General features: G+C 44.2%; 5 protein-coding genes across 5 annotated transcripts; 1 reads left to right on the top strand and 4 right to left on the bottom strand.

The window, feature by feature from the left end:
* Positions 1–2,623: 2,623 nt before the first annotated feature.
* Positions 2,624–3,648, top strand: LACBIDRAFT_330360 (uncharacterized protein; the record flags this gene model as incomplete). Its single annotated transcript, XM_001884624.1, has 2 exons — positions 2,624–3,304; positions 3,379–3,648. 2 exons carry the CDS (start codon positions 2,624–2,626, stop codon positions 3,646–3,648), a joined length of 951 nt encoding a protein of 316 aa, XP_001884659.1.
* Positions 3,649–5,913: 2,265 nt separating this feature from the next.
* Positions 5,914–8,104, bottom strand: LbPR_S2 (serine carboxypeptidase; the record flags this gene model as incomplete). Its single annotated transcript, XM_001884541.1, has 12 exons — positions 5,914–6,040; positions 6,092–6,473; positions 6,525–6,597; positions 6,648–6,765; positions 6,813–6,837; positions 6,890–6,980; positions 7,033–7,132; positions 7,176–7,295; positions 7,346–7,479; positions 7,596–7,744; positions 7,802–7,949; positions 8,005–8,104. 12 exons carry the CDS (start codon positions 8,102–8,104, stop codon positions 5,972–5,974), a joined length of 1,509 nt encoding a protein of 502 aa, XP_001884576.1. The 3' UTR covers positions 5,914–5,971.
* Positions 8,105–8,407: 303 nt separating this feature from the next.
* LACBIDRAFT_304147 (uncharacterized protein) lies at positions 8,408–13,368 on the bottom strand (the record flags this gene model as incomplete). Its single annotated transcript, XM_001884540.1, has 14 exons — positions 8,408–8,589; positions 8,648–8,773; positions 8,828–8,994; positions 9,046–9,705; positions 9,764–10,397; positions 10,454–10,871; positions 10,926–10,977; positions 11,027–11,723; positions 11,783–12,125; positions 12,178–12,293; positions 12,385–12,563; positions 12,609–12,758; positions 12,809–12,849; positions 12,895–13,368. The coding sequence occupies 14 exons, from the start codon at positions 13,366–13,368 to the stop codon at positions 8,408–8,410; spliced, it is 4,239 nt and encodes a 1,412-aa protein (XP_001884575.1).
* Positions 13,369–13,769: 401 nt separating this feature from the next.
* LACBIDRAFT_304146 (uncharacterized protein) lies at positions 13,770–14,794 on the bottom strand (the record flags this gene model as incomplete). The annotated part of the gene is made up of 3 exons (XM_001884539.1): positions 14,497–14,794; positions 14,338–14,442; positions 13,770–14,280 (listed from the first exon to the last, which is right to left on the bottom strand). The coding sequence occupies exon 3, from the start codon at positions 14,133–14,135 to the stop codon at positions 13,770–13,772; it is 366 nt and encodes a 121-aa protein (XP_001884574.1). The 5' UTR covers positions 14,136–14,280; positions 14,338–14,442; positions 14,497–14,794.
* Positions 14,795–22,635: 7,841 nt separating this feature from the next.
* LACBIDRAFT_330357 (uncharacterized protein) lies at positions 22,636–25,765 on the bottom strand (the record flags this gene model as incomplete). Its single annotated transcript, XM_001884538.1, has 8 exons — positions 22,636–22,762; positions 22,959–23,160; positions 23,223–23,762; positions 23,816–24,185; positions 24,211–24,238; positions 24,713–24,750; positions 25,019–25,467; positions 25,519–25,765. 8 exons carry the CDS (start codon positions 25,763–25,765, stop codon positions 22,636–22,638), a joined length of 2,001 nt encoding a protein of 666 aa, XP_001884573.1.
* Positions 25,766–26,213: the final 448 nt, after the last annotated feature.

Raw genomic sequence — 26,213 nt, 5'->3', positions numbered from 1 at the left:
CGAAATCTCTTGAGACTTAAACCTAAGAAGACAAAAGTGGTATTTCTTAATACCAAAGGCCCTCGAACTTGTGCACTGAGATTGTGATAGTGTGTGTGTGTGTGTGTGTGTGTGTGTGTGTTTAGGTGCTTAGGGTTTTCCCAACGCGCTTGATCCTTGTTTGCGTGTTTCGCACTTTCACAGTCATCCCCATGCAACGCATATCAACGAGATGAGCGACGAGCCCGGAATTGGTAACGAGTAGAGGTAGACATAAGAAAAGCAGACAGGGTATTGTTGCCAGAAGTTGGGGGTCACGGGTGATCAAGCCAATGGATTCCAGAAGACGGGCAATGAGAGGAAGAGGGGGAGATGAGAGAGACAAGAGAAGTTGAGTTGAGTTTCTGTCAAAAATATGTGACGATAGTGACTGCTGTGACTAGAAGTAACAACGGTTTGGTAGTGGCACACTGAGTGGGGTAGCGAACACGATAGACAGGTTTAGACTATGATATTCACTGGGTATTCTGGTATGAATGAGGCCTTTAAGTACCTAAAGGGATAGGGGGTTTATCTAATAGGAGAGAACTAAATAAGGAGTGTGTAACTGCCAAGTAGTGAAAGGTCGGTCAGGAAGGAGCGGATATCCAGTCATTGGTAATAGTAAGGATAAGAAAGGGGTGTCATATGCGTACATGTGTGGAGATGTTGATGAGTGGTGGAATGTGTGATGAGTCTGTTACAGCATGATCATGGATGTCAAAAGTGGGAAAGTTTCAAAAAAGGCGAATGTTGGCAAGAGTTTGCAGACAAGTGGCGCAATTCGAAGGACCTTGATCTGGAGGACCTCTCTGGGTCGTTTCTTGATGATCTTGCTCTGCCAATATCCCAAGACAGTAGTCTCATGGTTTGCAAATGTTATGTGGAGGCTGAGAAGTTGGTTTGGAAGTGGGCCCTGAGCTTCCCTCAAACAGGAGTGATAATCACAGGTCAACCTGGCATTGGTATGATTATTTCACAGATTTTTGTATGTCTTGCTGAGACATTTGTAGGGAAAACTCTTTTCACATGGTACCTACTAATCTGTCTCCTATGCATGAAACAAGTTGTCCTGCTTCATGCAGCTGATCAAGATGTGCTTTTCCACAATGATGGTGTTTATGGTGCCTCATGAGATGCAAGAACCTATGATCTTCCCTCCCCTGGCCCTGATCTGTTTATTTGGACTCTACTTGACCTTAGATCCTGGGAGAGGGTCCCAGCATTTGCAGTTCACCCCCAATGTTTCCCCCTGCAATGTCCATCACCCAATCCAGACCTTTTTCAGTGGCAGAAGCAGTGACATCCCCTTTACACTGTGTTCCCACTATGGACTCTTGAGGAGCTTGAATTGATGTAAGATGTCACTTTTGATACCAAGATTTCTCATTTCTCAAGTGTTTTCTATGCAGCACACAGCATTCTCCCAAATTTAATGCATTCAAAACAAACTTACACAATGCGATACAGATGAAGAACTGGAAAAATCCAAATCTCTTATTGACAGTTGGCAACCCTAGTCTTGTTGAATTTCTCAAGGAAATTTGCCTGGAGGCGCTTCCCAAATCATTTGAAGAGGTTTTGGTATCCTGTTGGATGGTCTTGTTTCATGCTTTGGAGTCATCCCCCAACAGGTTTTCCATGCAATGTTTATCAGCTTCAAGGAAGTAGTGGATGATTATGATGGTGCACTTGTTACATCCTTCAAGCAACTGAAGAAGGCTGCAGATGGCTTAGGTTGTCCTCAACCATCCACAGGTGCAAGAGATGCCTGGGACTGTCTCATCTCCCTCAACAATGTCAGCACTCTCATATCAGAGAAGTTGGAAATTGACTTCTTGTCTCCAGCCATTGTTGAGAAGTAGTGCTTGAAAGTCTGGTCCAGTCTGGTTTTTTGGCCCAAAACAAAAAGACCAAGAACGGTCATTTTTGGCCTGTTTTAGACAAAACAAGCCATTTTCCAAAGCCTCTACAGACCTAACCACTCAGTATGTTTGACTGATTCTTTGATAGGCTCATTCAGGTTGACCAGAGGTATGTTCTGGCTACCTCCCCAGTTAGCACTTTTTTTTTTTTCAGATGCCAAAAATGGCCTCCAGAATAAAAACCTTCTCAAGGCTCCAGCTTTCACTGAAATTAGTCCATACCAAGGGAAGTGTGACACAACTACATAATGTAAAGTAATACACAAATACATTTGAGGTACAATAGATTCTTAGAAAGAACCAGAAAAATGAACCAACCTTCATTCTTTTTGCACTCAACTGTATATACAAAAATACTAAGGTACATCTGCTTTTTTCACAAAATATTTTACAGTTTTGTATGTATCTTTGTCAGTTTTTGGCCTAAAAATACGATCTTAGGTGCGTTTTGAAGGGTTATTATGTAGGTACAAAAGACCGGTCTTAACCAACAAGACCAGTCCATGTTAACTGGTCTTTTTGCAGTCTTGTGATCTCAAATCTGAAAGACCAAGACTGCAGGTCTGGTCTTTTGCAGTCTTGGGACTGGACTTCCAAGCACTATTGAGAAGTTCTTCAAGTGCCGATTGTTGTATGAGTCACAGGCTAAAGCAGGCTCAACAATCAAACATTTTCTATCCATGCCTCATACAAGAGGCCTTGCAGACTCACTTTTTGTGCCTTTTGCTCATCATTTCATTGCCAACCCAGACAAGACTGATGGGACATGGGCTCTCAGATTGATGGGCAGTCACAATCACTCCAATCACTTTGTCCACTACAACCCGGACTCCCCTGAAACTGTTCCCAGTTTTTCAAAAATCAAGCAACATGTGGTTTCCTTCCACTCCAAAAATTTACCACACCTCTATGAGAATGTGTATTACATTCCAACGATGGTTGACCACCCCCTGTTTGATTTGTTTGTTGTCACTTTCCCTCCCCTCCCCCAGCCTCAATGTCTCTGGCTACTACAGATGACAACATCCAAATCACATAAAGGTTCACAAACGGGCTATGTCATGGTACAAGAAATCATTGATCAAATCAGTCAGCAAGGTGAACTTGTTCAACCTCCACCAGCAAAGAAGCCAGACTTAAAGGGGAAGGGGAAGGCAGAGGAGCCGTTGCTAGTTGAGATAAACTATGTCCTTGTCCATCCCACTGGTCAGGAGGAACACAATTGGGTTCTTCCTGAGGGTTGGGATGAACCAAATGTTTACCTCTTGGAGTTGCCTCTGGATCATGACATTGATTCAGTAACTACTAGAGCAGGGGTCATGGAAAAAGGAAACAAAGGTGTTAATGTCTGGTCAAGGGAGGTCAGCAAGGCAAATTAAATACTAGGTTTGTTCAAATTTACCTTGCCCTTGTGCTTTTTGTTGAATTGACATAGTCTCGTTCCCGACGTTATAGGGCAGGATCAAGCGCTATCCAGGAGGGAGATAAGATCCCATCAGCAGACTTTAAAGTCGGAGGCAAAAAAATGAGAAAATTCACACACAAGATCCTGCCCTATAATGTCTGGTGGGAAGGGGTAGGCTCGTGTGACAGGCTTGTAACACACCTCATCCTCAAGAAGTCCTGCATCCCAAATCATCTCTACAACTTTCATGTCTGCTCCAAAATTATTTCTGAGATTTATAGCATGCTTTATCACCAATAAAGTATAAAATAACTGAGCTCTACACCTTAGCTTCATTGTGAGCAAATAATCATAGTTGAAGGAGAGTACAAGCCTTCTGAAAGGTCAGTGGTGCAGGAAACAAACTCAGTCTTTCAAAAGTAGCTGGCAAAAATAAAAGCTAATATTCTCTTCAATCCTATGTACAAATCAATGACAAGGGACAGCATTTTGCACTTCACAGTACCCAGTTTTGTGCATTGGATAAGGCAAAAGATGTCATCTGCTTGTGCAACATCCCTACAGTCCAAAGCAGGAAACTTGCACATCCTCAGTTCCATAAGGCCAAAACATATAGTCTACATGGTTTCCAACCATTAGGCAGGTCCACACCAGTCTCAGAAATTTATTAGTAAAATATGTGGTTGTGTGATCAGCATTTGATTTTGACCAAGTAGCATGCCTCTTCAAGAGAAAAAAAATAGACAACTAATCAAGGTAGTGTAATAAAGTCATTTTCAGAAAGAAGATTGAAGTTGGTGGTATTATTTCGTTGCCTGAGTAGGAGGAGGAATGGTGTGAACAAAAGTGACCACCGTGACGTTGTCACACGAGCCTACCCCTACTGATCAAATTGCACCAGATGTACAGTCGTGGACAGCCAAAGTCAACTAATTTTATGATGGTGATACGAGGACCCTGCACAACCTTCAATAGTACTTTTTATTGCAGAAACGTGAAGATTAGGACTCAATGCTTTGATTTCCACGAGCCGATTTTTCAAAATCAATGAAATGAGAAATTTTACCCCAAAAATATTGGCCGACCCTTAAATGGACCCCTAAAATCATGAAAAATGGTGCAATCAACTTCTTTTTTAAAGCTGCATCTGATCCTGGACTTTGGGGAAATTCTGATGAGCCGTTTTTGTAGAAAAAAATGATTTTAAACTACCGAAAATGGCAATTCAGGGTCTTCCCACCCCTTTGGACCCTCAATAAACCCTGTCTCTTTGACCCCCCTCCTCTCCCCACCTTTAGCAAATTGTATATCATTGATTTCCAATCAGAATTATAATGTTTGGCAAGAGCCACTAAATTTTTCGGTCACCTCTGGCACTGGGAGCCTGCCAAGGGGGTCTTAAGAGCCGCTGAAGAGCCCTACTGAACGACAAAAATAGTCCAAAATTTTGGCCAACCCAATTTCTCGTGGGAAAAACTTCAAAGAGGTGTTTTTGGACGTATTTTCACATCCTGAGTTCGAATCTGAAGTCAGAATGTCAAAATATTTAGTCCTTCCCGAGATATCAAATTGGTTGACTTTGGCTGTCCGCAACTGTACTAGAGAGGTCCTGTGTTCGTGTTTTGTTCGCTTTTTTTGCCTCCGACTTTAAACTCCGCGGACCGCCGGACCGGACCTCTCTACACATCTGGAGCCGAGATTAGAATTGACAGATGGAAAGAAACTCAACGTAAGAGGATTACTTACAGTCATGGACAAGCAAAGCCCACCAATCGCTTTTCTCACCGAAAACTCGATGAAATTGCGAGATTCTTTCAGAATCTTGCTCAGTTTTTCAAAAGACGTCGAAAACACCCCCTCCAAAGTTTTTCCCACGAGTAGTTAGTAATTGCCAAATTTTTGGGGTCAAGAATCGCAAATGTAATGTACAAAATCCAGTTGAGAGCTGTATCTAAATCCATCGTTGCAGTCCTAGAAACACTTCAGTGCCCTTTTTGCTTTTGCACAGCCCACTGGGCAGGCTCCCCAGTCAATCTGATGTGATAAGCTGACATCCACTGCCATGATCAGTTGATAAACTGCCAGATCACCTCAGCAGGACAAGCATTTAGTGCTTCTGAGGTGGCATTGACTTTCTTCTTAGGCAGCATTAGTCAAATTCAAGATTTTATTGTGGGCCAACCACTTGATGAAACCCTTTGAAACGCGGTGGACACACTCCGTCTATTGAAAGGAAGCGATTGCGCATTTTTTCGGATTTTTCCATTTCCTTTTAAGGGTTTTTGCCAAAATTTCAGGGACCATTTCCTTAAATAGACATTTTCTCAAGAACTGCTCGATAAATCTCTTTGAAATTTGACTGGGAACTTCAGCTAACTAATATGCATCATTTCAGATACTCAAAAAGGAAGTGCTATGTCAGCCATTTTTTTAGTGGGCTTTGCTTGTCCACGACTGTACGCTCAATCTATTTGATTTGATTTCCGTTCATTCTCAGTTGTCGTGTGGGACATTTTTGAGATTCCCTAGTGCAACTTTTCTTAGTAGGCTCGAAGTCAAAAATCCAGGAGTGACATTAGCATTTGAGAAATAATTTCCAGATATCATTTATTCCAATAGGTGTTCAGAGATCCTTTCCACTTAACCAACGATTGACCATTTCCAATGATTCTTTTGGTTTATCGTAAGGAACCTGCAAGCAATCTGAATCAAGATCGAAATGTCTGCGTCAAGAAAAACAGACCATATGTCCTGCGCCATCGATGGTGGCGAATGTCAGCCCCTTTGCACTCCTCGTCATCCCCGCCCTCTTTCCATGAACGACCCACTCCCTCTTCTCCGCCACCCCAAAAGCCTCTTTCCCACTCCACTCCAACGCCAGCGTCCAACGTTCATTTCCTACGTGATTGCAGATCCAGTCGTTCACTCCTACGTAGATCAAGGCCTTGACTCCGCGTTCGAGGAGTGCGCTGACGTAGTGGTATGTTGGCCGAAACTCGTCCATAGCAAGCCCGAAGGCGGAACCGACAGAAGAGGAGCAGGAAGAGAAGTTGGTATGGGCGAGAGATCGGTCCACTCCTAGCAAGGAGCGTACCTTCGGGAAGTCAAGGTACGTTGAAATTTGTCTGTGCGCCGAAAATGAGTTTCATAGACCAAAAAGAAGCGAGGGAACACACTTGGTCAGGGGGTAACACAGAGTATCGCTCAATTCTCCTTCACAGTCCCGGCTGATATCGTAGGGGTTCTTCTCTGTACGACGTCAGTTTTGAAATTACCAGCAATTGCTGAGGAGAACTGACTTGTGCGATAAAATGGCAATATTATTTCCGCCTCACAGAACGCCACACCAGCATTGCAGCTCATACTGTCGAAGAGATCCACACATGATTCCTTTAGCATTTTCATGCACCTGGGAAGCTATGTCCACATGAGCAATGCCCAAGTCGCTGATCAAGAATAATTACCGCTTGTTTCATTCGCACACAGGAACTGAGATAAGAGGAACTCAATCACAGCCATGGGCAATAGATACTTTACGTACGCAATGTCGAGAATTGGGTGCACTGACGCAGGCGAACAAACCAAGTCAAAATATGACTCTGTCATGGAATAGAAGTCCGTGAGGCCGTTTCCTAAACGATTTTCATTGAAAGAAACGTAAAACGAGCTATGGAACGCCCATACCAATCATAATGGAGGCTAGGTTGATGGGCGTCATTCCGGCTTCGACGAGTTTCGTGTTCTGGTCATAAACCTCTGCTGCGAAAACAGGGATGTATCGGCCCTGTTTTGCCAAAGTTAGGTCTGTACGTTTTCAGCCGACTAACGCCACCCACGCCGTAGGACTCTCCTGCCATATGGAAAGGCCTGCCCTTGAACTTGCTGAAGTTTTCGAAGAATATAGAGACAAATGCGGCAATATCCTTGGCAGCCTCCTCCGTTGTTGACTGGAGGGATAGATAAACCAAAGCAAGAAAAGCGCGATGGCAGTGCGTACAACATGTTCCCCGTAATCTGCATATGAAAATCCAACTCCTATAGGCTGGTCCACGAAAAAGACATTGGCATTAGAGTTCCATGATTCAGGATGGAAGGTTGTCCCATTGACGGCATTGGCAACCCTGCAAGGTCCTGCAAGAACAGTTAAACTGTGAGTGCGACAGCTGGTGCAGGACTCGGGAAGTTCCATCAATAAGATCCATGTTCTGGTAAGGAAGAAAGCATCCCGGGCCCTTGAGGGTACTCACCCAACTCCATGAACAACCCCAGCGAAGACGAACAGCCCGGACCTCCGTTCGTCCAAAAAATCACGTCATCCTTGTCTGGATCGCTCCTGCTTTCGAAAAAGTAGAAAAAGAGGTGTCGGGCTTCGATATCAATGTACCCAGTATATGCTCTACATGTAGTATAGTCAGCAGCAGCATAGTCACGATGGGTGTAGTTGAAAATTCACTTGACGGTCTCATCGCAAAACGACGATTTCTTGATCCGTACACTGTGTCGAGGAAACGCTGGGTGTGCGAGTCGCGTGAATTCTGTTTCAGAGAGGACAGAGAGGTCCTCGAGTGGTCTAAACAAGCCGTAATCGTAGGCTTGCGACGCTGGAATCCATCAATTTCAACCTACTATACCCAGTTCATGCAACGCATTACGCACCAGTACTGCCCAAAGGGATTCCCAAATACTCTTGATGTCTTGCTCTAACAAGCCCAAAAATGGTGGCCAGCGCGTACGCAAGCAGAGTCCTGACCAACATGGTGGTAGTGGTGGAAGAGGGAGGTGGATAGAGTCCACTTTCTCACCGACTTATGGGTCATGATCGTGACATGATCAATGAAGATTACGGACATACATCTAACCATATGGCTCCAATAGAAAGCTACAGAACATGATTTCAACACCTTGTGCTAGCTTGTGCTACAACGACAATTATCCGCAGCAGTGCGCGAGTGTGTGGGGGACCGCAGTCCGTCCAGTGTCCAAGAAAATTTTGACTTTGTCAACGTCGGACACGCATCATTGGGAACGCATCATCAAGCACTGCCTATCCCGTGCCATATCAAGATAGCGCCAACGACGTTAGGGGAGGAGTCATTCCAAGTCGAGTAGAGGGCCGTGTCTGGGGGCCATCGTAACCAGAACAGAAACATCCACACCCCGAAGGACATATTGGCACGTCCAATGAATTCCAACACGAGATGTGGGTGACGTGGTAACAGCGGACGCAGCTGCGTGAGAGACCTTGCAGGTGAATGAATGGGTCAACAGCCACGAAGACCATACGGTACCAAAAACATACCTTTCACTGGGAGCCTGCAAATTGTACAACATGCCATAAGACATGGCGTGCCACAGTATTGACACACGGTCGCTTTATCGGGAAGAAGCACTTCACAACCCACTCGTGAGCACACACGAACAAGACCTGTAGAAGTCACCTGTTATAAGTCTGTAGAGAAACGAAAGGCTCAGATGGTACCTATTTTATGCGGCTCGCTCTTATCGTGATGTGGATTCCGACGATTCACGGCCTTCAACAGCTCTAGTCGTTTATTGAACAATTTCCACCTGAACAGCATCTCGGCGTAAAAGGATACGTGGAGCGTAAACTGTTTGACGAGCTCTGGACTGAACAATGAGTCTGGACTGCACGACAATTTGAGTTAGTCAATAAGCTTGTAAAACCAGTCAGCATACCTCTCCTGATCTGGGATAGGCGGTTCAAATACAACAGCTTCCTTTTCCTGCAAGTATAGATTTGAATCCGCGAGACGCGACAATGCCAGTCGCCTATGCCCTGCCGACGAAAAAGAAACCGCAAAAGGTCTGGGCGGATGTAAAGACGCTGAATCATTCCATGACTTCGATACAGCAGGGCTGGGGGAATGAATCACTGAGTCCTTTCTCGTCCGTTTCCGCTTCGGCCCAGGGGACTCGGGCGTTGCTCTATTCGCTGACGGAATAGGAGAGAGCTGTGGATCCGAGGTAGATAATGGCACCTCCGTGGGGGTAGTGACCTCTTTCAATGAACCATTCATAAATTGACGCATGCCGCCAGCGGCGTTGAATAGGCTTGACCAGGAGCCTCGAGATGAGTTGGAGGAGGACAAAGAAGGGGCCAAGGTAGGTGCGATTGGAGATGGCCACAGCGGTGAAAGGGGGTTGGATTTAATCGACTTTGTTATGCTGAAGTAGTCTACTCCCCCAATCTTGAGTGGTGGAAGGTAAACGCCTAGAGCCTCCGACTTCCTTCTCCTCATGCTTACATGAGGGGTAGTTCCGTGTGAGGTTTGCAAAATAAGCATCGATAGCATTGCGAGCATTTGGACATCTTTTCCTTTGCTAAGGTCCGAGTATCTGACGAGTCAATCACGCAAAGTGAGTACGAGGACGCCACATGAGAAGAGAACCTCACATTCGAGTGATGACTCCGCGGGCGAGGGTCTCCGAAGCGAAAGAGTTCAGATCCTCCGTACTACTATGGTCTTCATCTCCATCATCATCAGGCGTACGGAAGAGCGTCTTCAAGGTCCTGAAAATGCGCTCGTGGTCATATCTCCGATGCTCCCGTGCAACAATTGCATTTCTGTCGCAAACAGCACTCAAACTGTCCCCCTGAAACTCATAATCCAGGGCGACCTTCCTATCCCCGCCAGCAATACTGGTCGTACCATTCATGAATACAACACTGCGTCTTGCAGGGAACCTTGGATAGTTCTTCGACATTTCCCCGCGCGGTCTCGAATCGGAATCTCTCCGCACCTTATGCCCCGACCCAGTCAAAAGATTCGTCATGGCTCGGAGAATGTTGGCGCTGTTCTCAGGCCGCAGTGGATCAAGTGGCTTTACCTCTCGATCCTTAGCAGACAACCCCAACCGACGAACAGCATCTGAGACCAAAGCAGGTGATTGAAGTAGCCGGGGTGGTTGCTGCTGCGATTCAGCTTGTTGCTGTTGATCTTCCGCTGGTGGAGAAGAAGTTTCACCAAGTCCCCTGAATACGTTGCGTACCACTCGAGGGGGCGCTCGAAAGAACGTGATGAGTTCGCCTGTGTTATCGAAATTCCTGATCAATACATTTTCCATATATCAGCAAAGAACACACCGTTGGGACCGAACGTTCCCTGTGATGTCCGCGGTTCACCCAAGTTCTTGATATTCCGCATCAAAGATAATGTGAAATCTTTGGGCTTCTTAGTCGACGAATGCTCTTCATCCTCAGAAGAAGACCCAGGGTCATCACCGATATGACCCTCTTCAGCATAGAGTAAAAACCTAAGGCACGCTTCGAGACAGGGCCTTTTCCGCTCTCGGATGGCACGCAGGCGCTTCAATATGAACTCCCGATCCCCGACGGAAATCAGTGGGTTCCTCTCTAGGTCAACACCAGGGGTTCCCCCAGGATGTGTCGCTTGTGGATAGTCCCTAGGAAAAGTGAATGTTATCCGCATGAACACAGACGAGGTCTCTCCCCAGGGACCATGGAAGCCCAAGGTACACCTTCGCTTTTTAGTCAGGTCGTGCTATTGTAATGTTACATTAGCAAGGCGAAGCACGATCACGTAGAAGGTATCTACCTTTTCAAGCGTAATCTTGGACGCAGCAAGCTTAGTCAATACCGTCGTGATCCTAAAACTTGAATCAATATCAAAATACCAAAGAAAGCAAACCAGCTCACTCATCCTGCAAAGTGGAAGACTGACTGCCCTCCCCGTCCCTCCTACCATCCTCCCCTCCTCTACCCCGGCTACCACTCCTCCCTTTTCCAGAACCTTCCGGATCGCGTATTTCTATCCCTGACGGCGTTCTTGACATCGATCCTACCCTCGAAGCACCAGTACTATCCCCACCACTTCCCGCCCCTGAACTGCTCCCCCGCTTGCTGCCCACTTTCACACTGGCCAGCCAAGAAAATGAGTCCACTCCTCGCACAAGGCTCTTACCCCCAATCGCACCCCGACTCATGGTACTCTGCCCCAGCATGACAATAGGCTTACTCATCGTCGGGGTTGATTCCTGCGGCTCATTACTATCGTAGAACGAAGCACGCGAGTCAAAGTGCGGCTGTACGGCTGAGTTCACCTGATGTGTGGGTGGTAATGGTGCCCGAACTTCAGCGAGAATCGCACGGTACCCAATGGGCGCGGTGACTGCCTTCGCATGGGGATCTGTAAAACCTGCTGGCGGTAGATTGCGGAAGGAGGTGGTGGTGAAATCCCTGTCCTCTGCATTACCACTATGACGGGAACGGGCACGAGATCGGGAGCGACCCCTATTGAGGGCAAGGGTATGTCCAACACGCTGCATGACATCTGCTCCAATGGGCCAGAACCTCAATGTACGATCTTTGGACCAAGTTATCAATTGGAACTCGTCTGAAGATGGAAAACCTATCAGTAGTCGCAGGAAATTGAGAATACAATGATAAACCAACCTCTGCCACCCTTTCTCCACACAAACTCCTTCACAACATCTGTATGTCCCTCAAATGTCTCTACGGGAATTTGCGTCTCCGCCGTAGCATACATTTCCAATGTTGTTTCACTCCGTTGAGGCAAGCTCAACACCCCTTCACCAAACGGAAGTGTCCTTGCACGCCAGACGGGGTATGTGGTTCGGATGCACGACGTTGGTTCTGTTACATCATTAGTATTCCAAGTTTTGATAGTCTTGTCGAGGGAGCAGGTCACGATTTCAGTAGAAGAATGGTGCGACCAATCGATGCCGTAGATTTTGGAGGTATGGGCCTGGATTTGGGTGATGGGCAGAGAACCTTTCTGTTCAGAGTCATGAGATAGATGTCTGAGGAGGGTTATTAACAAAACTGACCCGACGATCCCAGATTAAGACCTCATTCGAGTGTGACGATGCGAGGATGTTGCCATCCTGCCGGTTCCACTTCACCTGGGTGCCGGAAGCTGAAGAGACTTGAGCATGACACACCTCTGGACAAATAGTAGTTGACCTTTGAATGCAGATAAACCTGGAATTATCACTTCGTTAGAGCGAGAATTTGCAATATCGAGAAACACTAACCAAAAATCGGTTTCCTAGGCTCTCTCAGATCCCAAGCCCACAACCATGAGTCAATCCCAGTGCTAACCACCGTATCACACTCAGTGGTGTGCCAGTTGATATCCGTGATAGCGCGATAGTGAGATTTGAGGATATGTTGAATGGATGTCTTCCCTACAAGCATAAGATTCCATATTAAACTGTGAGGAGTTAGAATCCACATAAGGAAAGGCTAGACAACTGACAGCTTCTCGCTCGAAGTTGAAACGATGTACTCTGCTCGAGACGGGTGCGGATTCCACTGTACGTCGGCCACATCCCATGTCCCGCCTTGGGGTAGGAAGCGGGGTACTTCGAAAGGAGCTTCGAGGTCGATGATGAATAGACCTCGACGCCTGCATTATGTTAGACCAGACAAGCTGAGCGCAAGATAGATAAAACACACGCAGCCAGCACAACATCCCTCGAAGCGGGACTTATACTCATCTGAGCAATGTCAGTGATAGGCAGCATGGACAACAGCAGACTCACATTACCAACGGCATCCCCCACCAAGCCCTTCATGTTAATCTCCAAGCTACGTCGAAAATTCCCGTCTTCAGGCGAGTCCGGAGGAACCACTGCAGGTATCTCGCTCGCCCTCCAACGCTCAGAACTACCCGAGTTGGCCGCCCGAACGTATTCCTGGCGAAAACGGTCGAAATCCAGTCCATCGGGTGGCAATTGAGGTGCAAACGATGGCCGCCTCGCACTCAAGCTGTGTTCCGCAAGGGAAATAGGGAGGTTCTCAACATCAATACGCGCAGCCCGTTGCTGAGAAACATGGCGCGCTCGCGACCGTGGTGGGATTGTGATAGGCGAGTTCTCGTCGTCTGCCAATATGGAGGGCGTCCATGAAGGTCTTCGTTCGCCTGCTAAGCTTGGCTGGTTCCTTTCGCGAAAACGAGACCCTGGGGTACGTAAATCCTCGATGCTTGACGACTCTGCTGAAGAAAGTGGCGACATTTATATGGTTTCGTAAACGTCGTTGATGTCGTTCAGAAGATAGAGATGTGTCTGTAGAATTCAACGACGTGGCCAACGATAGCGACGGGTATGTTGTCAGTGAGAACTTGGTTGCGTCTCACAACTTACAAGCGTCATGAGCTATTCTCAAATATTCATTTCCCGACTTCATGCCATAAATTCACCTTACTTCAAATCTTCAACCCAATGAATCAAGCTTGAGCAAGCGATTGGAGCGAGACTGCATTGGGGTTGTATTGGATGATCATGAGTGAATGAAATTACAATACAAAGGATATTCATCGGTAAGTGATAGCGGACCTCATTGTTCGAATTCGTCGTCGGAATGCAGATGGGGAGAGTCATCAAGACAAATTGGGTCATCACCATCGTCCTCCAACTCATGCAACGCATACCTTTCTGGCGTCAAACTTGGAGACATAGACATTGCAGTCTCCAAGATGTATATGAAAGCACCCTAACACAATCGACAAGTATCCGTGCGTGAGATCGAACAGACGGCTTTCTTTGAGGATGCCTTCATGTGTAATAATTACGAAGACGAAAGCGAAACCATCTGTCACAACGCCATAGACAGAGGTGTTGCTTCGTCCTTTGTTGAGGCGGGATTGACGTAGTGATGCAAGATACACGACGAGTTGTGGTAAAGCGTCAGTAACGCCGCCATGGAATTCGGCCTCACAGCAGGACCGAGTGAAAGGACCGATAAGGAACTCTCCAAGAACGGATGACAATTCCGACACCATGATCAACACGACCACAAACGATGGTCTTGGGAACCATTGGCAAAGGATTGATTGCGTGAGTGAAGGAAACTTCGCAGTGCACTTTGATGGTACCCCAAGTTGTTGCTGTGCGTTGGCTGTCCTCAGCTGACCGAGTTTTTCTTCGCTGAAGTTTTTGGTGCTTATTCAAGTAAGATTGGCAACAGAAGTCTAACCAACTCACCATTGCTATACATTCGCACATTATGAAGTCCAGAGGAACTTTACACCCCGCCTTACAAGATCGATCATATATATAATATTCCAAGATAACTTTCCAAAACCGACTCTGTTCAGGTCCCTTGTCATTGCACGGTTCAATAAGATCAGGGAGTAAGTTTACCAAGGCATGCCGAAGGCTGAAAGGTCTTGAAGTCAGGCAATGCCTCAATGTCCCACAGGTGCTTTGCGGTATCCCACAGTGTGGGGGCGTATGTCAGTCTGAAGTTCATAACTGCTTCTTCGAGTGTGAACTCCTCTGCGGCTTGGCGTGTGGCCTCCTTATTTTCAGCCTCTGCCAGTGCGGAAAGCAGCTGACGTTTTAAGAGTGTTCCTAGTAACGGAGTATGCAGGTTTTGGAAGCATCGATGACGGCGAAGATCCTTTCAAAAACCAAGTCAATATCGTCTGAATGTGAGTCGGCTCGGGGGCGCTTGTCAAGCATGAGCAACAGAGTGTCTTAGTTAGGAGGAGCTTTCCTGACCTATTACCGGCCTCGTTTCACTGGAATGGGCTGAATTGGAAGAACCCACAACGCAGTCGGCGCATAACAGCGGTGCGGACAAGCATCAGAAAACTTAAGACACCGATTAAGTCGAGAAATAGTCCAAAGTGAGGGTACGGCAGAAAAGGGTGCCTATGACTGAGTCAAGGTAAATTCCAGGGTATACGAAAACGAACACTCAACCATGGTCCTACGCACAACGTTCCCCAGAGGTAATCATCATTGAACTATTCGTCGTCATCATCTGCGCTTCGTGCTCCCTCATCCCCTCCTTCCGCAGCTTGCCTGCGACTAGCCTCAAGCCCCCTATATCGTGAATCAAACTCTCCTGTTCCAACATGGCCTTCTGCGCCATTGACAGAACGCCATGATGGCTGCCCCTCGAGGGAGTTTCTTCAGTTCCAAAGGCGCTTGTGCGATGTCGTTTCGCCGATGAGAGACGGATGTTGAGAGGGATTGAAACTCTTTTGGTCGGCCTCGTGTTTTTCCAGGTATAGGGGTACGCGCATTCTTCACTTCACTTGTGCCTTGTCTTCCATCTCTTGTCTGGCTACGCCGCGAGCGACAGCGTTCGAGACGTATTTTCTGAGTCTTTTTGAGTGGCCTGAGGTGTCCAGATCAAAACATACGCAGCCAGCACAACATTGGTTGCGTCTCGCAAGCGTCATGGGCTCTCTACATCATTCACAAATATTCATTTCCGACTTTGACGTACATAAATTACCGACTTTCATTATTTATCATTTTACGCAAAATCCGTTCCAGCTGAACCAAACCCGTTCCATCTCAGGCCTTGACAGTCTTCGAGTATACAACATTCAATTATGAACTTGGACTAAAGTCCAGTGGGCGACGTCCTTCAATCTTGCACGACGGAGTGCTTCACGCACCGCCCAATTTATGCAACGGCGATGACCTAGAACAACCCGACAATGAATAGTAGCTTGTTTTTTGGAGGTGAGAGAAATACTTTCGTACTCCTTGATGATATGAACTATCTGCTTATGAACCTCCACTGCCTCCCCGATGCAATCGCGGCCTTCGGCTGTTTTGTTCAGTGCTCGCTTTAGTACCCATATACCCAGTTTTTCCGTCAGGTTCCACAGCTCTTTGTAAGCCTTGCAAGGCACACGGCTATCGAGAATTGCTAGGAACGCACATGATCGGACTTGAAATGCTCGAGAGGCGTCTCCTGTCTTCCATTCTTGAAGGCGCAACATGTGTTTCTCCAGTGCCTTTTTCTCCATGCCTTCAGGTGCATCATCGGGTTCACTGTAATATAGACAAATCAAAATCAAAACCCAAATCAATGACTCAACATCGTGGCGGTATAACCGTCCAATAGGGTCCTTCCCATCGGGTATGATAAGCTGAATGGCCATGAACGCAATGGTCCCAGTCCGTCTCCCGCCTTTAGAGTCTACGCCAGAAATACTGATGAGATCGAAGTCATTCAGAATGCCGACCTTGAGGAAGGGGTCCCACATCAGGTTCCGAAGGCTAATATCCCCATGCTCGATTCCTCCCTTCCAGAACGCATGGTGGCCTGAGCTCAGTGTGAATATGCAGACTCAAGTTGATGAAACCAAATGGCACTTACATTCAAAACAATCTCTCCAGCCGCTTAGAAGGTTTTCGCCATTACGCAAAGAGCTCAGTTCTTCGTGATAAACCACACGAACAAGACGTAGGTTAATTTTGACGCGTTGATGAGCGCGCGCTTATCCTAGGCACGTGAACCCGAATTTCCGAACGAATTTCCGAATATTCTACCACTGCGAACATATCAAAATACCAAGATGAAAATATTTTAAGAGTATTTTGATGGTACATAAATTTTTTCCAAAATACTGTCCACCAGGTATGTGGTTGGTATGAAAAAAAAAAAAATTTACTGTTGCTAAAGTACCTGATTAGTATCTTGATTATATTCAAGGATTTTTTCTCAGTACTGGCCCATGTACTGTAAGAATACTTCCATCACAGTATCTTAACTTTTGAACAAAATATCTTTAATATACTGACATGTCAATATTGGAAGAGTATGATGCTGCAAAAGAAAGATACTTTCAAATTATTATATATAATACTTGAAAGATACTTCTCCCATACTGGAGAGTAAATATAAAGAAAGTATTTTAAAAGTATGAAAATATATTGCATTTTTATGTTACATATCAACACAATATTAGTCAGATCCTCATTGAAGATAGGTAACATACTTCAATGCCAGTATTGTAGTGGTATCAAGAATAGACAAACAATACTGACTGACAAGTATGTTGTTAGTATGGAAAAAGTATGAGAGTGAAATATTTTCATAGTGTTTCAATATTGCAGACAGAGTATCTAATTAGTATATTGTTAGTATGAAGGAAATATCAAAGTGAGATATTTATATAGTGTTTCAATATTACAGACAGAGTATCTAATCAGTATGTTGTTAGTAAGGAAAGAATATGAGAGTAAAATATTTATATAGTGTTTCAATATTGTAAGGCAGAGTATTCAATTAGTATATTGCAACATTATACCATACTTTTTGAGGGCTATATTACATACTTTCATAATAGAAGCATGGTATGGGTTGAAAGAAATTTAGAAAGTATCTGAAGGGTATGATTTCTTAGAAATACATAATTTTAAAGTGAGGACTCAATACTGAAGAGAGAGTATTGAAATCATATTATAATACTAAACAGTATATTAAATAAATACTGAAGAGAGAATATTAAAATCATATTATAATACTGAATAGTATATTAAATAAATACTAAAGAAAGAGTACTGAAAGCATATTTTAAAATTAAACAGAACCAGCATACCAACTTGATACCAGTCCCTCAATAATATTGATGGTATCTAAGATGATTGCTATGTAAGTACAGTGCAATAACAATAAGAGTAATCAAAAAGTGATAGAGTGGTTAATAAACAAGTATCATTCAAGTATGGTAATATTAATAATAGAAAACTTGGAGTACTAAAAAAGTATGAAATGAGATGATGATGGTACTAAAATAATATCAGAAAAGTATTATATAGGGGTACTAGGATCTGAAGATGAGATATGACAGCTGTTTTAATAATGATAGGCCAAACCAAATGGTACCCTTACCCTTACCCATGACAATGCCTATGTGGACCCATGGATGTAGAAAGATATCATCTCCATACACCAGAAATCATTGATGTTGCATTGAAAAATGATGACACAAAACTTAGATGCGAACTTTCAAGAATACATCAAACTCTCTTTCACTTTCTGGCACTAAAAATATGGAAAGTATTATATAGGGGTACTAGGATCTGAAGATGAGATATGATAGCTGGATAGGCCTTCAAAGGCCTATCATTATGAAAACAGCTGGAATATCTGTTGATCTGCAGATCTGCAGGATCTGGGAATCTGTGGATATAAGTACCCATGGATCTATAGATCTCGAGAACCTGTCAATGCATGAATATAGAGATTTGGATCTGTGGACCCATTGATGTAGAGATATAGGATCTGAGGATCTGTCGTAGACATCTGAAGAACAGAGGATCCATGGATCCATGGATGTAGAGATACTGGTATCTGAGGATCTGCAGATATTAGAGATCTGTAGATCTATGGATGCACAAGTATAAAAATCAGAAGATACATAGATTTGGATATGAAGATCTGAGGATCCATAGATCTGTGGAGATAGAAATATAAAGATCTTTAATTTTTGAATGTTAAATTGAAGTTTCATAAGATTTCTAGTTGAATGTAGAGATACCAGGGTCTGAGGATCTGCCAATCTATGGATGTAGAAAGTCTAAAAATCTGCAGCTCCATGGATCCATGGATTTTGATATCTCTATATCAATGGATCTGTGGCTTGTATATGGTGATACCAGAGTCTGGTGATCTGTAGATCCATAGATGTACAGATATGAAAATCTAAGAATCTGCAGATCTGAGGTCCATGGATCCATGGATTCTAGTATCTCTACATCAATGGATCCAGGGACCCATAGACTCATATCTCTACATCTGCAGATGCACAGATTCTTGTATCTCTAAATCCACAGCTCCACTGATCCATGGATCCTCATATCTTCTGACCCAACGATCCATCAGGGTGGAGAATGAGGATGACCAGAAGCACCGGCAAATGCAAATGCCAATGCTTGATTTGAGCATGGAGAACCATGGGTAACCCACTAACCCTTACTATAGGTATACCAACCTGCACCATACCTGTCAAATCCAACCTGTACCTGTACCAAATGACACCCTTAGCCTTACCCATGTGGGTCACCAAACCCGTGACAATGCATACATGTCAAAAATCTGTGAATTTAGAAAATATTAGATGTAGGGATACAAGGATCTGTCAATACATGAATATAGAGATATGAAGATCCAAGCATCCAAGGATGTAGAGATATGAAGATCAATAGATCTAGAGATCCAAAAATCCAGGGATCTGTGGACACATGAACTGGGATCTGAGGATCTGTGGATGTTAGACATCTCAGAAATAGAGGATGCATGGATCGGTGGATATAGAGACACTGGGATCTGAGTATTGGAGATTTGTAGATCCATAGATGCACAAGTATAAAGATTAGAGGATACATAGATTTGATCATGAAGATCTGAGAGGATCCCTTGATCTGTAGAGGTAGAGATATTAACATATGAGTATCCACAGCTCTGTGGATCCATGAATGTAAAGCAACAATCTGAGGATCTGTTGCTGGCTAAGGCGATTGAGATTGCCCAATGTTGTGGGCTTGCAGTGGCCTGCCACTTGTGAGGTGCAAATTGACAAGTGTGCTAAGTCATCAAAAAAAAATTAACAATAACATCCAAAACTAATCTCACTTGTAGAATTTGTGTTGCTTAACAGTTTCGTGACATATTGGTCAAGGTGTCTAGGAATGTAGACATATGAAAATTCAAGTATCCAAGGATCCATGGATGTAGAGATACAAGGATCTGTCAATGCATAAATATAGTGATATGAAGATCCAGGCATCCAAGGATGTAGAGATATGAAGATCCACAGGTCTAGAGATCCAAAAATCCAGGAATCTGTGGACCCATGGATGTAGAGATACTGGGATCTGAGGATGCAGGGATACATAGATTTGAATATGAAGATCTGAGGATCCACAGATCTGTAGATATGAAAATCTGGGGATCCACAGCTCTGTGTCTCAAATATCCTGGGAACAGACTAGTATTTGAGAACATCCTAAGAAAGATACATTATAAAAATTGACAATAACATCCAAAACTATGTAGAGACACATATTACAATTCAAGACCCGTATCCATGGATATAGAGATACAAGGATATGCATGAATATAGTGATATGAAGATCCAAGTATTCAAGGATGTAGAGATATGAAGAGCCATAGATCCAAAAACCAAGGATGAAAAAAAAAAAACAAAGCATCATTCTCATGGATCTGCTTTGCATCCACACTCTAATTCTCTGGGTATATGATACTTCGCCCTTCCTTTGTGCCACAGCGACCTCCAGAGGATCCATAGATCTGTAGATATGAAAATCTGGGGATCCACAGCTCTGTGTTTTTATGAATGTACCATCATCATCTCTTCCACAGTACTCCAAGGGTTCCATTATAATATCTTTTTTGCTATTCTTCCTGTATTGAGCTTTTTAAAATTATTCAAAATACTGGATAGCATAACTGCATCATTCAAGTAGATTAATATTACCATACTTGAATGATACTAGTTTATTCACATCATTATTACCATACTTGAAACATGCTACATTATGTTATCACTCTAATACTTTTTGGTTACTCTTATTATTATTGCACTGTACCTTCATAGTAATCATTTTGGATACCATCAATATTATTGAGGGACTGGTATCAGGTTGGTATGCTGATTCTGTTTAGTTTTAATATACTTTCAGTACTCTTTCTCTAGTATCTATTTAATATACTATTTAATACTATAATATGATTTCAATACTCTCTCTTTGGTATTGAGTGCTCACTTTGAAATTATGTATTTCTAAGAAATCATACCATTCAGATACTTTCTAAATTTCTGTCAGTCCATACCATGCTTCTATTATGAAAGTATGAAATATAGTCCTCAAAAAGTATGGTATAATGTTGCAATATACTAATTGAATACTCTGCCTGCAATATTGAAACACTATATTAATATTTTACTCTCATATTCTTTCCATACTAACAACATACTGATTAGATACTCTGTCTGTAATATTGAAACACTATATAAATATCTCACTTTGATATTTCCTTCATACTAACAATATACTAATTAGATACTCTGTCTGCAATATTGAAACACTATGAAAATATTTCACTCTCATACCTTTTCCATACTAACAACATACTTGTCGGTCAGTATTGTTTGTCTATTCTTGATACCACCACAATACTGGCATTGAAGTATGCTATCTATCTTCAATGATGATCTGGCTAATATTGTGTTGATATGTAACATAAAAATGCAATATATTTTCATACTTTTAAAATACTTTCTTTATATTTACTCTCCAGTATGGAAGAAGTATCTTTCAAGTATTATATATAATAATTTAAAAGTATCTTTCTTTTGCAGCATCATACTCTTCCAATATTGACATGTCAGTATATTAAAGATATTTTGTTCAAAAGTTAAGATACTGTGATGGAAGTATTCTTACAGTACATGGGCCAGTACTGAGAAAAAATCCTTGAATATAATCAAGATACTAATCAGGTACTTTAGCAACAGTAATAAAATATTTTTTTTCATACCAACCACATACCTGGCGGACAGTATTTTGGAAAAAATTTATGTACCATCAAAATACTCTTAAAATATTTTCATCTTGGTATTTTGATATGTTTGCAGTGTACCAACTTTGCGAATCTTACTCCACACGCGTCCCCTCCTGCCTATATTCGATTCAACAACATGTTCAGACGTCTTCACCAACTTTAGGATGTTCCATTCGCGTGTTTCCACACACACCCCGAATATTCTATCATGTGTACACGCTTTAAATCCGAACTTCCGAATATTCAACAGCTTTGCGAGGATTTCGACAACATCTCCACACACATGTTCACAAGACATTCGCAGACTCATCAACAATTACCCTTTCGCTTTCTCGCCACTTCAGATGTATCTTCACACATGCCCGAATAGTTGTATTGCGAAAGAATGCACACAGGCACATACTCCAGCATTCATCCATTCCCATCAATCCGGTCTTATTGTTTGCACATTTGGAGTTTAGCTTTAACCTAGGATCAATCGCCATGCACAGCCAGTCTTTGCTTCCATTTTCCGAATATATTGGTGCCTTTCCACCCCTTACTTATTCTTCTTTTATTTTATATTCATTTTTTTACTTCTTTCGCATTTCTCTGATTTTGCTCTTACTATCTTCATGTTTCATGTTTCGGAACTTCTTATCTTTGTTTCTATCTTTCACATTTCCTTTTTTTGAATATTTTCGAATATTTGTACATTCATGTATTTGTAGTATCATAGTACTTCGAAATAACAAGTTGTACTTCACCCCTCGATTCGCATCTCGTTCCAGCTGATAATCGTTTCAGCACTTCGTTATACTAGTTGCCATCGTCCTGCACACTGTGTGCACTTGTCAACCTTCGCATTATTCGTTTTCCGATTATTCCCTCCACTCACATTGTCCCTAACATCCTCATACTCCCCACACACCTTCGGACGCACTCCCACACATTAGGAGTTGTGTCTACATCACCTTTCCTGTTTTGAGAAGCCCAGAGAACTCCGTCTTGTGTCTTTCAGAGCCACTCGAAGCAACGCTAACCATTTCCGAAGGTTTTGTATTTGGTGTGTTTTGGATTTTCCATACACATCTACTGCGTTGCAGGCATATCAGCGTTTGGACTCTGTAAGCATTGGATTTGGGATATGCCAGTCAAAGGGATCGTGAGACGCTTTCTCATTTTGCATTGTGTTTGAGCAGGTCTAGGCCATGAATGCATGAAGCAGATGGTGCAAGTTTGTCGTTCGTCAGCAGTTTCTCACTTGGCAATGATTGGTGAACCTCACCGGTACCGATCTCTCCTGCCATCTGCCAGGTTTCCGCCTTGCACGATGAAGTGGTTCATGTGTTGCCCATTAACGGTTTCGACTGAGGCAAACCCGCAGTAGATAAGATGCATGCGTGATGAACATGACAGAAATGTTGTGTATTTACATGCAGACTCCGAGTCGGAATAAAGCCAAAATAAAGCATCGTTCTTCAATATTCCTGTCAATAAATATTCAATCTCTACTTTCGTACTCTTCAATGATATTCAACTATCTGCTTACGGACAACATCCACCTCCTCCGTGCAATCGTGGCCTTGGACTGTTTTGTTCAGTGCTCGCTTTGATACCCATATACCCAGTTTTTCTGCCAGCTGCCACAACTCTTTGTAAGCCTTGCAAGGCACACGGCTATGGAGAAGTGTTAGGAACGCCCATCGGACTTGAAATGCTCGACGGGCGTCTCCCGTCTTCCATTCCTGAAGGAGCGAGATATGCTCCCTCACATCGTCCTTTTCCATGCCTTGATGTATGCCATCAGGTCCATTGAAATATAGGCAGATCCAAATTAGAATCCAAATCAATGACTCAAGATCATGACGGTATAACCGTCTAGGGCTCTTCACAATTTGAAGGGGTTTGATCAGCTGAAGGGCGATGGAAGTAATGGTCCTAGTCCGTCTCCCGCCGTAAGAGTCTTCGCCAGAAATACTGGTGAGATCGAAGTCGTTCAGAACGCCGACCTTGAGGGAGGGGTCCCACAACAAGTTGCAAAGGCTGATGTCACCGTGTTGAATCCCTTCCTTCCAAAGTGCATAGTGGCCTAAGGTGACATATGTGAGTCTGTTGAAATAGTCGTGGAAACGAAGCAATTACATTCAAAACAATCTCTCCAACCGCTTAGAAGGTGGTTTCCATTACGCAAAGAGCTCAGTTCTTTGTGATGAATCGCACGAACAACACGTAGTGTACTTTTGGCGCGTTTGGACTCCGTAAGCATTGGGATATCCAAGTGATCTGGTTTTCGACGGGTGTCCATGCAATTGCGCTGAGCTTTCATGGCTTTGGGGTCGTTGTGGTGGAAGATCTGAGTGACTTCAGTGGGTTTTTGAAAGCGGCAACCGTTTGACTGAGCGTCGAGGTTGTCAAGTACACTCAAGATCTGGTTGAATGCATCGATCTTGGGCGTGTATCGGTCAACTCGTTTGAAGCCGGGGTGAAGCTGGGTAACTTCAGAATCAGGGAGCTCTTTACGGTATTGGCCCACTTACTATTTGTTCAACAATTTCTCCATGTCGGCTGCGTTGCAAATTGGCAGGACAGCCGCAAGGCATCGATCCACTAAGTCCACGTCTTTTGGTGCGCTAGTGCAAGCCTCCCTCAAAACCTCCTCGAAAAAATCCAGAAAATCGACTTGCCGCCTGTGGTTGTCTAGGACATCCATCTATCATCCAACGAAGTGTTCGGCGCAAGGGAAAAGCGTGTTGTGAAGGGGGTAGATGTCGAAGAAATAGAGAGCAGAGGGGAGAAAAAGGGAAGTGAGAGAGAGAGAACTGAAGAAGAGACGTTGTGAATTATAGATGGGGATACTGATCCTATTGGCGCATGCGGAAATGGGGGGAAGGGGACTTCAACGGGCCTCTTGTTACGGCCTACAGCCTGAGTAACCGTATCGCGACAAAAAAGTCCGTCCACTGTGCTGTTTGTGCTGAAGTAGATGGTCCAATTCGCCGTTCGTCGGCCGTTTCTCGCTCAAGAATTGGCGAACCTCACCAGTACCGATCTTCGCCTCCAATCTGCGAGGCGTCCCCCTACCAGGACCAAGTACTTCATGCATTGCCCAATAACTCGACATTAACTGCGACGACTGCTGATGACCCACAGTGAATAGCTTGCGTGATGACCGTTTTGGAGATGAGAGAAAAGTAGCGGATTGGTGTGCATACTCAATCAAAACAACATTCTTCAATCGCTACTTTCGTACTCCTTGATGATTATGACTATCTGCTTATGAATGACCTCCACCTCCTCAGTGCAATCAAGGCCTTCAACTGTTTCGTGATCGTTCATTCGCTTTACCCATGTACCCAGTTTGTTTGCCAAGTTCCACAGTTCTTTGGAAGCATTGCGAGGCACAACCGTTTTGAGGCGAAGAAAGAATGCCGTTCGGACGTGAAATGCTTGTTCGGTGTCTCCCGTCTTCCAGGATTGAAGGAACGAGATAGTCTTCTGCACATCCTCCTCCTTCATGCCCTGAGGTGCATCACCGTGTTCCCTGTAATCTAGACAGATCCAAATAAGAACCCAAATCAATGACTCAACATCATGACGGTAGAATCGTCTAGGGTTCTCCCTAAAGCGGTCGATTAGCTGAAGGGCCATGAAAGCAATGGTCCCAGTCCGTCTCCCGCCTCTAGAATCCTCGCCAGGAATATTGGTGAGATCGAAGTCGTTCAGAACGCCGACCTTGAGGAAGCGAGGACTAATATCACCGTGTTCAATTCCTCCCTTCCAGAGCGCATAGTGATCTGAGCTGACATATGTCAGTATGCAGATAGCCGAGAAAACGAAACACGTACATTCAAAACAGCCTCTCCAGCTGCGTAGAAGGTGTTCTCCAATACGCAAAGGGCTCAGTTCTTTGTGATGAATCACACGAACAACACGCAGTTTATTTTTGACGCGTTCACACCCCTCTGTAAACGTTGGATGCCAGTCAGAGGGATCGAGAGGCGGTTTTTCAGGAGCTGATTCCTGGTCACCCTGCGAGTCGATCACAACCTGTTTTCTGGCGAGGATAACATCTAGTTTTGGACTGGTGTCCATGCTGTTGCGCCGTTTTTGCAGGCTCTATACCTGTAGTTGTGAATTGAAAAGGGCGTCATGATTGAATATTGAAGGTTAGAAATGCACCGTTTGATTGCTGCCTCGAAACGGGCCCGAGAGCATCAGCTCCCCTGCTTGTGGTCTTCTTCTTGATGGTGAACGAGCGAGATGTTCATTCGGGTTGTGGCCTTCTTCACATCACGCTGGACAATCAGAGTTGTTGGCGTCCACACGTTTCGATTCATCGATCATCATCCGCGCTCGTGCTCCTGCTGTGCTCCTGCTACCTGACGCGTTCTACAACATGTTTACGACCATTCGGACCTGACGTGGATTTGCCGTGGACAAGCAGTGGATGAAGATTCTTTTCGACTTGCCAGAGAAGGGAACTAGCATTTCTGATAGATCCGTAGGTGGGTCTTTCAATTTTGTTAGAAGCATCAAGGAA

The sequence above is a fragment of the Laccaria bicolor genome, genomic scaffold, assembly GCF_000143565.1.
Source record: "Laccaria bicolor S238N-H82 LACBIscaffold_26 genomic scaffold, whole genome shotgun sequence".
In the NCBI taxonomy this organism is placed as follows: Eukaryota; Fungi; Basidiomycota; class Agaricomycetes; order Agaricales; family Hydnangiaceae; genus Laccaria; species Laccaria bicolor.
This window is presented reverse-complemented; position numbering and strand designations above follow the sequence as displayed.